The sequence below is a fragment of the Polyodon spathula genome, chromosome 9, assembly GCF_017654505.1.
Source record: "Polyodon spathula isolate WHYD16114869_AA chromosome 9, ASM1765450v1, whole genome shotgun sequence".
NCBI classification, from domain to species: Eukaryota; Metazoa; Chordata; class Actinopteri; order Acipenseriformes; family Polyodontidae; genus Polyodon; species Polyodon spathula.
The window spans coordinates 18718972-18735030 of record NC_054542.1 but is presented as its reverse complement, the minus strand read 5'-3'; the positions used below and the strand labels follow the sequence as shown (position 1 = coordinate 18735030).

General features: G+C 36.0%; 1 protein-coding gene across 3 annotated transcripts in view; it reads left to right on the top strand.

Moving 5' to 3' along the window:
• Positions 1-16059, top strand: part of LOC121320464 (paraspeckle component 1-like) — a 106663-nt gene that overhangs the window by 50918 nt on the left and 39686 nt on the right. For 2 of the 3 annotated variants that reach the window (XM_041258801.1, XM_041258800.1), the window contains 2 exons: positions 7713-7882; positions 12254-12743. The exons of the other annotated variant lie outside the window; for it this stretch is intronic. In XM_041258801.1, the coding sequence (XP_041114735.1) occupies positions 7713-7882; positions 12254-12439 (356 nt within the window). In that variant the 3' untranslated portion in view covers positions 12440-12743. Of the gene's footprint in view, positions 1-7712; positions 7883-12253; positions 12744-16059 lie in introns of those variants that run through there. 3 annotated transcript variants of the gene reach the window in all.

Below are 16059 nucleotides of genomic sequence, written 5' to 3'. Positions count from 1 at the left end.
CAGATTTCTATCTACTTAGCAACTTATGTGTTTTCTGTGTCATTAACCAACATTTTGCAATGTTTTCAGCAGGGTATTGGTACATCTGGTGTCAATAGAAGTATTAGTTTAGGGTGGAACATTTAATTGATACAATTACTGCGTCCATCTCACTCAAATTTGTTTATTATTATTATTATTATTATTATTATTATTATTATTATTATTATTATTATAGCGTTTTATATAAAACAAATGCTAAAAAGTCAGTAGCTATGCACAGCTTTGCAGAGATCCTGAATTTTAAAAACAATACTCTATATCAAAACTTGTACTTGTTGTACTTACAATCAATTATAAAGAACACAATTTTACAATGTAAATCCATCTTAATTTAGCGTGTAGCTTCGTATCGAGTTTCAAAGCCACGATTCTGCCTCATTCCACCAGAAATACGTGGTTGCGAAGACAGTGTGTTATAAAAGCTGCGTGCAGTATGTGCATAAATCATGCAAGTGCACTCTGTAGCACTGGCAAATAGTAATACAGTTGTCAATAAGTGGTGTGCAGTTGCTAATATCAGAATTCCATTAACATTAAAGTCTATGGGATGGGATTGGTTTCTGGGAAAATGTTGTTAATAACCGAAAGTTGTCTTTGTCAGGGTTGCTAATAACTGGAATCTACTGTCTGTCTGTGTGTGAGTGAAGAAGGTTCAATTGAGGCGGACTTCTTCTGACATGCACCAGTATTTACACATGTCCTCTGCACATCCAATACACGCTAAAAGGACAATCCCAAAGGGATTAAGAATACAAATAATATGCTCAAAAGAAAGTGACCCTGTAAAATAAAGAAATGTGTTAAAAACAAATCTTAAAAAAGGGGATATAAAGATAATTCTAGAGATGGAGTTAAGTGGATAAACTAGAAAGAGGTGATCTACTGGATTATAATAGAGATAAAAAGGTCAAGAATCCCATGACTTACTCTAAACTTTTGCCCAATATTTCTAAGATAGTTTGGAAACACTTGGGGATTCTACATTATTGAGAAAAATTGAAAAAAGTTTTTCTTAAGGCCTCAGTTGTAGCATTCAAGAGAAGCTAATTTAGGTGATATTCTAGTTTACAGTAAACATCAAAGAATATTTGTCAGAATAGGTTCTACAAATACTTGCACTAGTACAGGTAAAGTGTGTAAATACATGGACAAAAAGAGGAAATATAATTTAACATAAGAACACCACATATCCATTAAAAATGAATACCTATTGTAAAAATAACAATGTTATTTATGGAATAGCCTGTGAAAAAAATGTGATGAAATAAAATATGTTGGAGAGACAGGAACAACTTTATATAAAATAATTCAGAACCACCTTTCATTAATGAGAAGTAAAAAAATGAATGAACCAGTAGTATATCACTTCACCTGTCAATGACCTGACATAAATGATGTAAAGTTTGTACTATTAGAACAGCTGAAATTAGACAATGCGACATATAGAAGAATAAAAGAAAGTCAATGGATAAATAGACTGAACACGATTATCCCAGTGGGATTCAACAGAAAAGAGTGAACTAATTAACTCCAACTTTGAGCTAAGAGAGAGAGAGAATTTAATTAGTTTTTTAATACAAGAGTTAAAAACCTATCTTAATGGGTTTTAAAAAATGTGGTTCTCCTTTATATGAAGGAATACCTGCAAAAATGTTTACGTTCTTACCAGGGTCCTCCTGTAAATGTCATTCCTGGTTTAATATGTTTATCAACTGTTGACTTTCTTAAATATTCTGCTTTTTATTTTTATTTAAGTAGTGAACTTCTGTGCTTGCATACACTTCTGTATTCAGCATTTTTGTATTGATTTAGATTGCTTCATGAAATTTAAGAAGTGGCGGTGGCATCATTACAACTGGCACTAGGTTTTTACGGCTGTTTTTTTTAATCCTGCCTTATTTTCTTGAACCCGGAGTTGAAAAGACTGTGAGACTTAGTTAAAACTACAGTTTTTCCAAATTATTTAAACATGATCTGTTTTATACTGCACACTTTCACCTCGCCAGAAGAAAAAAAGAAAATTCTGCAGCTGCCTTGGTTTCAGGAATAATGACAAGTTTTGATAACGTATCACTTTATAAAAAATAAAACCTATAAAGACAGCCTTATAAAGACACATGGGAATAAGAACCATTCACATTACTGGCAGTTTTTATATGGTGTGGTATAAAATGCTTTACTGGAGTGAAGGACACATCATGAGTCAACTGAAGCACCCATGAGTTATATTTTTATATTTATGTGGGAGCACCAGTTTGGTGTAGAAATGTATTGTTGGATAAAATGCCAGAATACCCTATAAAATATTTTTCTTCACTAGGCTTCTGGATGATAGACAGGCATCAATTCAATTAAAATGACACTTTTTTCTGTATATTGATGCCAGTAAATGGGACCTGTCTCTCTGCAACAGGTTAAACCATTGGCTAGTTTTTACCACACCTCTGGGAAGTGAGGTAAAATGCACCGACAAGTGTTTGCATAATTTCTGTACATTTAAATCTGTAATGTTTATCATATCTATGATAAATTCGTTATTTAACAGACGTGGCACAAAGGTACTGTAATTACAATATGTAAATATGTAACTTATTTAAAAAGTGTGATTCATAAAATTCCTAACACTGAAATATGGGTTATTTTTCACTGTAGTCTCTGTCGGTTGCCAGCTGAAAGATATTTTTATTTTTTTATAGTGCAAAATGGATAAATCAGAAGTATTATAAGCTTTTCGTAATTTTATTATGTTATCTGTTATTCCTAGAGCTGGCAGTCAGACTTTGCTGGGCTCCTAGTGTAGACAAAAACAATGTAAATTAATATCGTTGAATTCATTTAAGTGCGTTTGTTACTGTATGTGTGACACAGGGTTTATGAATCAAAGGAATATGTATGTGCAAGTACAGTACCAGTCAAAAGTTTGAGTGCACTTGCTGGAAACTAGTTTTTTTTTTCATAATTTACAATGTTTTATGTCATGCACGTTTCTGTAAATACTTGAAAATGAAAACACATGTTACAATTTACAAAACATAAGGAGAATCAAAGCAATGTTCAAGAAAATTGAAAATTGTCTCTAAATCGTAGATTCCTCAAAATAGCCACCCTTTGCCTTAATAACAGCCTCACAAACATGAGGCATTCGGTTAACAAGTTTCAGCAGGAAATCACCCGACATGTTTTCCCAGCTCTTCTGCAGCAATTCCCAGAGATGTAAGTCACTTGTGGGTAGCTTTGCTTTGACTCTTCTGTCCAGTTCATCCCATACAAGTTCTGTGGGATTGAGGTCTGGAAACTGGGCAGGCCAGGTCATTAGATTGAGTTGTCCTTTACTTCCTTCGCCAGATAGTTCTTGCACAAATTTGAGGTGTTTCGGGTCATTATCTTACTGAAGAATGAAGGATTGCCCAACTAGCCATAATCCTGATGGAATGGCTTGCCTCTGAAGTATGCTATGATAGCCATGCTGGTTGAGCTTGCCATGGACTTGGTAAAGATCACCAACTCTGTCACCAGCATAGCAACCGTAGACCATGACACTGCCTCCTCCATGCTTGACAGTGGGAACCACACATGCAGAACTCATGCGCTCACCCTCTCTGCGTCTTACAAATACCTGGCGGTTGGACCCAAATATTTCAAATTTTGACTCCGGTCCATAAGACTGACTTCCACTCCTCAAACGTCCAGTTTCTGTGTTTTTTGGCCCAGCCAAGTCGCTTCCTCTTATTCTGCACTCTTAACAATGGTTTCTTTGCAGCAATTCTTCCAGTTAGGCCAGCTTCATGCAGTCTCCTCTGAACAGTTGATGTTGAAACATCTGTACTTCTAGTAGCATTTAGCTGATCTTGTATTCAGGGGCAGTTTTGCAGACTTGTGACTTGAATGAACTTGTTCTCTGATTCTGATGTCACCCTTGGCCTGCTGACCTTGTTTGGTCCTCATGAGTGCCAGTTTTCTTCAAATTGTTTGAGGGTCTTGGCCACAGCAGTTACATACACTTCCAAAGTTCTTGCGATTTGTCTTAAAGATTGACCTTCATTTCTTACAGTAATTACAGTCTGTCTTTTTTTTCTTTGCTTAACTGAGCGTATTTTGCCATTTTCTGCTCCCTTACATTCAGGAATGACAAACTGTGTGCCTATGCTACCTATATGCTTATACATTATTTATTATATGTATAGATATATATATATATATATATATATATATATATATATATATATAGTAATCATGGACCCTCACCTGTTAACAATAATTGGTGACAAAAGGTTAATTATGTAACATGCTAGTTAACTCTGAGAACATCTAACAAAGACACTTTTATACCTAGACCAGTGTTCTAACACAGAGTTATACACATTTCAGAATTTTAACTGGGTGACCATTTCATTGAAATTGACAAGATTTACATTTTCATTTAAAAATTAAATTTTTGAATGCAGTTCACTTATGATTATCAGGTTATACAAGTACACATATCATATAATGAAATATTAAGTGTTTATAGACAAGTTTATGCAATTCAAAGCATAAATAATCATGCAAAACCTAGTTTCAAGCAGGGGTACTCAAACTTTTGACTGGTACTATATATAGTTTTGGTTTAAGGTTTAAAGATACCCTTTTTTGTAAATATTTGTGGTATGTGCTAGACTTCCGCAATTCAAAGTTTTCAGAAACTTTTGTATCTCTCTTAGAAATCTAAGTGTTTCTAGCAAAAGAATGAACATATTAAAAAGAAAAAACAGGTACAATGGTAAAACTTGTTAATTCCACACACTTAGTCATCATGTACTGGGTATGAGTAGAAGTTTTGACATACAGCTATGACCAAAAGTTTAATGTCAAAGTGAAAAATAAAATCTACAAATTGTATATATATATATACACACACACACACACACACACACACACACACACACACACATTGCATAAGTATTCACCCCCTTGAGTCAATATTTGGTAGAGGCACCTTTGGCAGCAATTACAGCCATGAGGGTAGCCTTTATTAATAATACTACGATTTTCAAACACTGCAATATTTTATTACATTATGACATTTTAGAAGTATCGCGGTTGCTTATTTTCTGTAATATGGTAGCCTATCTCTATGTATTATCGTATGAGGCTTACCTACTTTGGCTACAGTACATTTATCAGTGACAGTTACCGAGAGCCTATTAGGTGGGAGTTGGAAGGTCAAGGAATGCTGTACTGTAATTTTCTCTGCAAGAGAAACCAAAACTAACTCTTGTCGTATATAGTAAGCACGTTGTTTTTATTTGTACGGGAATTACAATTGAACTAAAAACAAAACCACCTATAACTTAAGAAGGACTGCTGTTCTGTACATCGTTTATCTATCTTTCATTTTCTTTCAGAACTGTACTACCATAAAATAAAATGTGCTTAATATGTGTGTGTACATTAGTTTGCAGTTTACGTGCTAGATTGAGGCTCCCATCTCTTCTGGGGCCGCCTCTGTTATAACAACAAAGTGAAGCACGAGGGTTTCCTCTCACCGAAGTAAGCTCCCTTTCACAGATTAATGGCCAGTCCTCGGTTCCTCACTCCGGTAATCCAACACAGTGTCCAAGGTTTTCAAGCTTCTGTGAATTTTAGCAGTGAATGAAAGCAACAGAACAAGCACAGCATGTGTTTTCAGTTCAGCCCGGAAGCCTTAATGGCAAAACCATACTGCTTAAATTTGCCAAGTCCCACCCCTGCAATCAGTATGCAGAAAACTACAAAGCAATATGTAATTCAATATGGTGCAAAACTTTTGGCCTAGCTATATATGTTAAAGAATGAGATGAATGCCAGGAAGTGATTTTATTACTGCAGGAACATACGCAGTTTAAACTGTACCAGAGTGATATTCTGGTTTGAAACGGGTCTCAAGCAAGTGCCCACACTTGTAATGCCCCTTGACAACAGAATGTAGTACATAACTATCCTGTTAGATGAAGTAGTTTGTGCCAATTTCTTAAATGTTATGCATTTTCTGAATACTTTTTTTATGAAATAGTATGAATGGAGAACTTCTGGAATATCCTCCTTGGATGTACAGTGGCTCTCAAAAGTATTCACCCCCTGGACTTCTCCACATTTTATTGTGTTACAACATGGAATCAAAATGGATTTAATTAAGAGTTTGTGCCACTGATCAACACACAAAAAAAGTCCATAATGTCAAAGTGAAAAATAAAATCTACAAATTGTTCTAAATTAATTACAAATACAAAACAGAAAATAATTGATTGCATAAGTATTCACCCCCTTGAGTCAATATTTGGTAGAGGCATCTTTGGCAGCAATTACAGCCATGAGTCTGTTTGAATAAGTCTCTACCAGCTTTGCACATCTGGACAGTACAATTTTTGCCCATGCAAAATTGCTCAAGCTCCATCAAGTTGGATGGGGACCTTTGGTAACAGCAATTTTCAACTCTTTCCACATATTCTCAGTTGGATTGAGGTCAGGGCTTTGACTGGGCCACTCTAGGACATTGACCTTATTGTTTTTAAACCACTCCAGTGTGGCTTTGTGTGGGAGGGTAGTGGGTGGAGCTTTTGGGAAGGACCAGAAATAACAGCACACAGGAGCCGGAAATAGAGTTTAGTCCTTAGAGCTCTGTACCATCAATGGTATCAGGGCAGGGTTTTATTTTACAAAAATAATAAAAATAGAACAGTCCAGTATTGCAAAAAATAAACAAGAAAACCACCTGGAATACCAGCAATGGTAAACTCAGGTTCGAAATAAAAAGAGTAAACAAAAAAATGTCACGGTTACAAAATAAATAACAACAAAGTAAGCACTGGGTTTCCTCTCACCGCTTGTTCTGATCAGTGGCAAAAACTCTTAATTAAATCAATTTTGATTCCATGTTGTAACACAATAAAATGTGGAGAAGTCCAAAGGGGGGTGAACTTTTCTGATTTACACATTTCAGGTTAAATTTAGGAGTGAAGTGATGTGTGTTTTTCTGAACCTTTTTTTAATGTTTAGTCTTAACATTTTGGTAAATCCTGTTTTTGCACTTATATAAGTGCATTGTCTTGTGGACAAGTTGATGGTATATTAATTTGATAGCCACATTATATGATAACTATTGCATTTTTTGATTTGCATTAAAATTTCTATAATTTGATACTCACATGCCAGGTTCAACTAAACAACCTTATTATTTTGAGAAACTAGTTTTAAACCAGGTCAAAAAGACTTATTTAAGTTTGGTTCACAAAATACTAATATTTGGGTTGAACAAAGCAGTATCAAAAAGTGTGTACTTGTGCTGGGGAAAATACTTGTAGTAGGATGCCAAATTACACAGAAAATGTACCATAGAAAAAAAACATTTCACAGTTTACAGTGGCATTGTAGTTCATTTCTTCTTCTATTTTAAATCTGTCGTTCCAAGTACATAACTGAAAATTTGGTAACTGTTAATGTGGTGTTCAGTAGGTAATTTTGGGGTTGTGGTTTTGATGCTGTGGTTTATTTGGGGCAAATGTACAGTCCCAAAGAATAAACACTGATTCATTGTGTTCGGAAGTAACAGGAGCTTCACACAGCCTGCTTTACGCTTTAGACTTTTGCACCATTTTAAACTGCTTCGGTCTTTGACTGATACCTGTGAGTAAAAGAAAAATTGTTTTGCATAGATACGTATAGCCCAGTAGCTGCTGGTAACCAAGGCCCTCCTCAAATGATGGGTATGAATATGAACAACAGAGGAGCAATGTCTGCCACTGCTATGGGACCTGGTCCTGCCATGGGGCCAGAAGGAGCAACAAACATGGGAGCACCAATGATGCCAGATAACGGAACAATGGTAATGTATTGCTAGAATCATTTGATTTCTGTGAGCTTTCATTTGCTCCTATTTGAGGCACATTTGCATTAAAGGTATGTTCACTCTGGGATTTGCTCTTGCTTTATTTTTGAATACTAATGTTTAGACGACAGTTGCTTGTGGCATTCTTAGTTCACCTGAAGTCATTTTAAATGTATTGGTTTTTTGTTTTTTGTTTTTTTAATAAAAAAAATCATAGTTAGCTGATTATAAATAAGACATGCTTATTTTACCTATAGATTTGTTCTTTGATTATCAAATATACAAGCGTGAAAGTACCTTAATGCAAAAACACAGTACTTGGTATAACAATCTGAGGTGGGCAAATCAAAGTAGAAAAAAACTTATTCTATATAAAACATTTCTTGACATGATATTTGCAACTTTTCCCATATCAAGTGTACATTTACATGGTACTTAATTGCAAACCTCATCATTTGTCACCTTTATGTAGTAATGATTTTGTGAATTGTTGTTTTAGGCATGCATGAGAGGGGGAGGGCATATTCACAAAACTTGCACTTTATTTACCTTTTGATTAGTTAAACATGTTATGCTTTTTATGAAAGCTGTTTTCACTGTTGCAAGTTTCCACAGCATTCTAACTTTGTATTAGGAAACTAAGTATATTTAAGTCAATTGAAATATCTAATTATAAATAAAATAATTATTTAAAGTCCCCTGAAGACTGATTTTATAGCTGATACTGAACATATTGATATGTTAACCTCCTATGTAATCTAAATCTTTATTAATAAGCATTGATAATTGCCTATTGGTATTTTATAAGCAGACGCGAATTAAATACCTATTATAATAATGGACTGCTGAACCAGTAATACTTGTGAATTCCCACTCATTTAATACACATTGATATGGAAGCTTTTATTTTTGATCATGCATACAAGTGCACTGCAAATAGCTGATGCAGAACTGTATATACCACTAATGTTTACTAGTCTCAGCACGTGATTGTTTTTAATTCATGCACTAGTACTGGTGATCTCTTTGTGGTAAATCTCTTTCAGTATTCTGCTTTTGTGGATTTTTTCTAAGGATAGATTTATTTTACACTACCGGTCAAAAGTTTTAGAACACCCCCATTTTTCCAGTTTTTATTGAAATTTAAGCAGTTCAAGTCCAGTGAATAACCTGAAAATACCTGGTAAGCAGTAAACTGCCAAAGGTTCAAACAAAAGTTTAGGTTACCAAAAACTGAAAAATAATGTACATTTCAGAGTTATACAAAAAAGCCTTTTTCAGGGAACAAGTAATGGGTTAACAACTTACAGCTGTTCTGCAGCAATGGAAGTAAATTAAGCCTTGAAAGTTGATGCTGACAATTCCTACAGGTGTCCCAACTTTTGTTGATTACTTACAAACCCTCTGTCTATATAAAAGCAGTGTTGGAACAGACTGTTACTACACCCTCTTAAGCATTATTTGGACAGTAGTATATTGCTATCATAATGGCGAGAAAAAGGCAATTAACAAAGGAAGACAGACAGACCATTATAACCCTTAAAAGTGTAGGTCTTTCCTTTAGAGAAATTGCAAAGAAAGCCAAGGTGTCAGTGAATGCAGTTTCCTACACCATCAAAAGGCACTTGGAAACTGGAGGAAACTCTGACTGGAAGAGGTCTGGCAGACCCAAAGCCACAACAGAATCAGAAGACAAGTGTCTGAGAGTCAACAGCTTTCGTGATAGGCGGCTCACAGGACAACAGCTTCAAGCACAGTTTAACACTGGTCGAAGTAAGCAAGTCTCAGTTTCAACTGTGAAGAGAAGACTTCGAGCTGCAGGTTTGGCAGGTTGAGTGGCAGTAAGAAAGCCATTGCTAAGATGGCAAAATAAGAAAAAGAGGCTTGCCTGGGCCACGGAGCACCACTAATGGACTACTGAAGACTGGAAGAAGGTCTTATGGACCGATGAATCAAAATTTGAAATCTTCGGTTCATTACGCAGGGTTTTTGTACGCCGTCGAGTAGGCGAAAAGATGGTTCCTTGGTGTGTGACACCAACTGTCAAACATGGAGGAGGAAGTGTAATGGTCTGGGGCTCTTTTGCTGGATCCAGAGTCGGCGACTTGTACAGAGTGAGTGGCACCCTGAACCAAAATGGCTACCACAGCATTTTGCAGCGCCATGCAATACCCTCTGGTATATGCCTAGTTGGTCAGGGGTTCATCCTACAGCAAGATAATGACCCAAAACATACCTCCAGGCTATGTCAGAACTACCTTAGAAGAAAAGAACAAGACGGTAGGCTTCAAATCATGGAATGGCCAGCACAGTCTGCAGACTTAAACCCCATCGAGCTGGTTTGGGATGAACTGGACAGAAGGGTGAAGGCAAAGCAACCTACATTTGTGGGAACTTCTACAACAGTGTTGGGAAGAACTTTCCATTGTAGAAAGAATGCCACGAGTGTGTTCGGCTGTTATATCTGCAAAAGATAGCTACATTGATGAGTAAAAAATTTTGATTAAATTTTGTTAAAATGATTCCATGATTTCTTTTTTTATCTCCAATTGTTTATTTGTTCTATGCTTTAATTTCAGAGTACATTGAGACATTAAACTGTGTAAATTTCAATAAAAACTGGAAAAATGGAGGTGTTCTAAAACTTTTGACCAGTAGTGTATATCATTAATTTTTTTTTTTTTAATTTAAAGTTTGACCTCTTATTAGGGGCTGTCCAAAAATATCGACATTTTATGCACACAGAAAAAAGTTTTACACTTTGGAGATCCATGAACCAATTAGGTTGCAGATTAAGATCCTTTTGTGAGCCATAAAGAGAGAGAAAGGCCATCAAATATTGAACCACTGCTCAAATTCTGCAATGCCTGTGTATCTATGTACAATATAGGATACAGTTAGCAAGTCAAAAATGTCTATTTTCACTTTGCCTATCGTGAGTAATTTTGAAAATATAGGGCTTTTGGATGTCAGCATTTTTATGTACGCTTTTGAGGGGCTGGTCTTAAAAAAAGAGCATGCTTTGTATGCTTAATGTATTTGGTGATAATTTTGGACAATCCCTTAGGGCTGTGTCAAAGAGCAAGAAATCTGATGGTATCTCTGCCAAAGAAATAGTCAAAGTGCATTGATCAGAATTCCTGGATGATCAGCAAACATTGATGAATGTGTTGTAGTGTTACACACTGACTAGCCAAAACATGTTAGAATTACTTTAATAATCCACAATCTATAGCTGCCAGCACATTGTTCAAGTGGTAACAGGTGTATTGTCCAATTTTTCTGGTTTGTGTGATTTTGATAGCACCCCTGTTGCTGTCACAATACCTAACACACACACACACCTGCTGGCTCAAACAGTCATTGCAGCCAGAGTTCAGGTTTACGGTGGTGTTTCCAGGAACACTCAGAATACTGTTTGTTCAGTGCAGCTGCCACAGTGTTAAGGGTTGAGCTGATTGCATAGGTACTCACTATCATGCCCCTTGTGAAGTCACTGAGATCTTTCTGCTTTCCCATAATTTTCTTAAAAGCATGCACACAACTCGCAAGTTGCTTATATTGGTGATATAACACGTGATCACATACATTTGCCAACACTAAAGATTTTTGCATTCTCCATTTGTTTGACCAGTCAAAGTACCTGTCATGTTTCAACACTTAATATTTAAACTATATAAAACAGAAGTACTTGTACTAGTTCTACTGATTGACAAAGTAAAAAGTATATAGATTATCAAAGGTTAAACTTTACCATTTTTATCTGGGATACATCTGCAGGTGTAGCTGGTGTTACAACTCCTGTTTGTAGCCAAGAAGATATTCAGCCATGATCAATTTCAAAACTTCTTTTCTGAAACAGGGTTAACATGTACATGTTAGCTTTTGCCTAAAAGGGCACTTAACACTATAGTTGACATGGCTTTATTTTTATGATTCTAATTGTATCTGGATAAAATATAATTAAGGATTATGTGGTATCATGCTAGTAGCATCCCTGTATTCTACCATTATGCAAATTACATATTTTCCCTGCAGAAAGAAATCTATAATCAGCAGTGCATTTTTTGAAGTTTGCAATGTTTTATAATTAATTTTATTGTCCTTACAGTATCTGCTGTTTCAATTAAAAGCAAAGGGAACAGAAAAGTTTACCATTACAAGAAGTGTGCCATAAGTATCATCCATTTTTACAATAACTAATAAAATGACTCCTTTTTTCCTCTTCCTCAATTGATCCTGGTACCTCTGGACTGTCTGCTGACCTCCTTGACCAACACTTGGAATATTTCCAATCCAATAATTTCATGGGTGTTGTGGCCTCAATCAATGGACTGCAAATGTGTACTTTATTGAATAAACCTGTAGCACAATGATAGATTCCCGCAAACTGGTCCACCACAAATGGGCTCCCCTTTGGTTGGCAGGCCTGGTGTTGAAGCTCCACAAACACCAATGGCTAGTGCAGGGGCTGTGGGTGGTGGACCTGGTGGTTTTGGGAGAGGAAACCAAGGGGGGAACTTTGATGGACCTAATAAACGTCGTAGATACTGAGTATTTTCAATCTGGATATTGAGTATTCCTTTTTAGATGAAAAAGTGCAGATACCCTTTCTTACATTTTACCTGCTGTTTCCTTTATTTGTTTCATTAATATGTACAACTAGATTAAACTTTTGTTGTGACCATAATTTGCAGCTTATTCTCTTAAACGCTTTGTAGTGTATGTAGCCGCATTATCAGCAAGTGTTGAAGCAAATGTAATTTTTGCTGTAACTTTTGTGCGCTCTTGAATCTGAAATAATAAAAAAAAACACAGAAGACTGGTACATGCTTCTATCTATCTGTCTGTCTGTCAATCAAGCAATCAATCAATCAAAAGTTTACATACCCCAATGGAAATGTATAATTTTCAGAAATTTCTCAAAAACATAATTTTTGGAAAAATCTTTTGTAGCAAAATTTTTGCTTTTGTGTATGAGGAAAAAAAGTTACAACAAATAATTGTCTAAAATTATTTAAGCAATTTTTTTTGCAAAACTCAAAAAATGCATATTCAAAAGTATTCATACCCTGACAAGGAAAATGACATTAACAGCTAGTTGAGGCACCTTTAGCAATAAGAACCTTTTAAACAATTAGGATATTTGTCAATGAGCTTTTGGCATGATACTGTAGTGAATTTTTTCTTCAATGCAAAATTATTCTAGTTAATTCAAATTCTGAGGACTTGTCTTGTGCACAGCCTTCTTCAACTCATACCAAAGATTCTCAATCAGATTTAGATCAGGACTTTGACTAGGCCATTGCAGAACCTTGATTTTATTCTTCTTTAACCATTCTGAAGTAGAGTCTGATGTGTTGGAATGTCCAGTTGTGCTTTAAACCCGTTTTGTTGTGGAGGGTTTCAGATGATTGGCTAATATCTTTTAGTTTGCTATAGAATGTATTTTACTATGTATTTGAACTAAATTTCATGTGCCATTAGAAGAAAAACAGCCCCTTCGAAGGATATTACCACCTCCATGCTTGACAGTAGGTATAGTGTTCTTTTCTTTGTACTCCTCACCAAACTTTCTCCAAACGTAACGACAATCAGCTTGATTTTTTGTTTCATCACTCCACAAAACCTTTAACCAGAACGCATATCCATCATTCAGATGCTGTTTTGCAAACTTTAAGCGATTGTCCTTGTGGTGTTTTCCTAAGAGTAGATTTTTTCCTTGGTCTGCAGCCATTGAGACCTTCACCATGCAATACTCGATCTATGGTTGAAATGGAAACCCCAGTCCCACTTGCAGCCAATTCATTTTGAATGTCTTTGACTGGTTCAGTCTCAGATTGTTATTAACCTTCCTCTTAATTATTTTACTTGTTCTTGGTGAAAGAACCTTCTTTCTTCCAGTCCGAGGGAGCACTGTGACAGTACCATGAGTACCAGAAATCTTCTTGTATCCTTCGCCAGCTTTGACAATAAATAATTCTGCCAAAGGTTTTCAGATAGCTCTTTTTTAATTTTTCCCATATTGACTTATTGGTAATGACAGCAATCATCCTATGCCTAACCCTTTTACACTCTCTAAGAATGTTCACCTACAAACCAGCATTTTCTAGAATTAAGTTCTGCATTATGAAATTTAAATTTCTATCACTTTGTAGATAATACTATCATATCATCAAATGGTATAAATACGTTTGAATTAGCATTTTTAAAGTTTTGCAAAAAAAATTGCTGCAATTTTTTGTAACTTTTTTCCTCATCCACAAAAGCAAAACTTTTGCTACAAAAGAGTTTTCCTAACATTCTTTGTTTGAGAAATTTATGAACTTTTGGTGTGTAAACTTTTTGACACACTGTGTGTGTGTGTGTGTGTATAATATATACAGTACCAGTCAAAAGTTTGAGTACATCTGCTTGAAACCAGGTTTTTCATGATTATCTATGCTTTTAACTGTATAAACTTGTCTATAAACACTTAATATTTCATTATATGACATGTGTACTTACATAAGCTGATAATCATAAGTGAATTGCATTCAAAAACTTAATTTTTAAATGAAAATGTAAATCTTGTCAATTTCAATGAAATGGTCACCCAAAGCAAGGGGATTTCAGTCTGAAGCCCAAGTCAGTTAAAAGTCTGAAATGTGTATAACACTGTGTTAGAACACTGGTCTAGGTATAAAAGTGTCTTCGTTAGATGTTCTCTGAGTTAACTAATAACCAATTATTGTTAACAGGAGAGGGTCCGTTACTATAAATATAGGTAGCATAGGCACAAGTTTGTCATTCCTGAATATAAGGGGGCAGAAAATGGCAAAATTTGCTCAGTTAAGCAAAGAAAAAAGACAGACTGTAATTACTGTAAGAAATGAAGGTCAATCTTTAAGACAAATCGCAAGAACTTTGCAAGTGTCTGTAACTGCTGTGGCCAAGACCATCAAACGATTTGAAGAAACTGGCACTCATGAGGACCGCACAAGGTCATGCAGGCCAAGGGTGACCTCAGAATCAGAGAACAAGTTAATTCGAGTCGCAGGTCTGCGAAACTGGCGATTAACTGCCCCTGAAATACAAGTTCAGCTAAATGCTACTAAAAGTACAGATGTTTCAACATCAACTGTTCAGAGGAGACTGCGTGAAGCTGGTCTAACTGGAAGAACTGCTGTAAAGAAACCATTGTTAAGAGTGCAGAATATGAGGAAGAGACTTGCCTGGGCCAAAAAACACAGAAACTGGACGTTTGAGGAGTGGAAGTCAGTCTTATGGACCGAAGAGTCAAAATTTGAAATATTTGGGTCCAACCGCCGGGTATTTGTAAGACGCAGAGAGAGTGAGCGCATGAGTTCTGCATGTGTGGTTCCCACTGTCAAGCATGGAGGAGGCAGTATCATGGTCTGGGGTTGCTATGCTGGTGACAGAGTTGGTGATCTTTACCAAGTCCATGGCAAGCTGAACCAGCATGGCTATCATAGCATACTTCAGAGACATGCCATTCCATCAGGATTATGGCTAGTTGGGCAGCCCTTCATTCTTCAGCAAGATAATGACCCGAAACACACCTCACAGTTGTGCAAGAACTATCTGACGAAGAAGGAAAGTGAAGGACAACTCAGTCTGACCTGACCTGCCCAGTCTCCAGACCTCAATCCCTTAGAACTTGTATGGGACGAACTGGATGGAAGAGTCAAAGCAGGTGCACAGGTGCCCTACATCTGTAGGAATTGCTGCAGAAGAGCTGGGAAGACATTTCGGGTGATTTGCTGCTGAAACTTGTTAACCGAATGCCTCGTGTTTGTGAGTTATTAAGGCGAAGGGTGGCTATTTTGAGGAATCCAAGATTGAGACAATTTTCTTGAACATTGATTTGATACTCTATGTTTTGTTTTGTATATTGTAACATGTGTTATCATTTTCAAGTATTTGTAGAAACGTATACAACGTAAAACATTGTCAGTTATGAAAAAAACCTAGTTTCCAGCAAGTGTACTCCCAAACTTTTGACTAGTACTGTATATATACACATATATACACACACATACGCGCACACAGTTGTAGTCAAAAGTTTGCATATGTGTATACACACAGTCTAACTTCATAATAACAAACCCCCTGGGACCTGGAGAAAAGTTCATTATATCAGGTTGTTCAATATAATAGAGTTTGGCAATTTA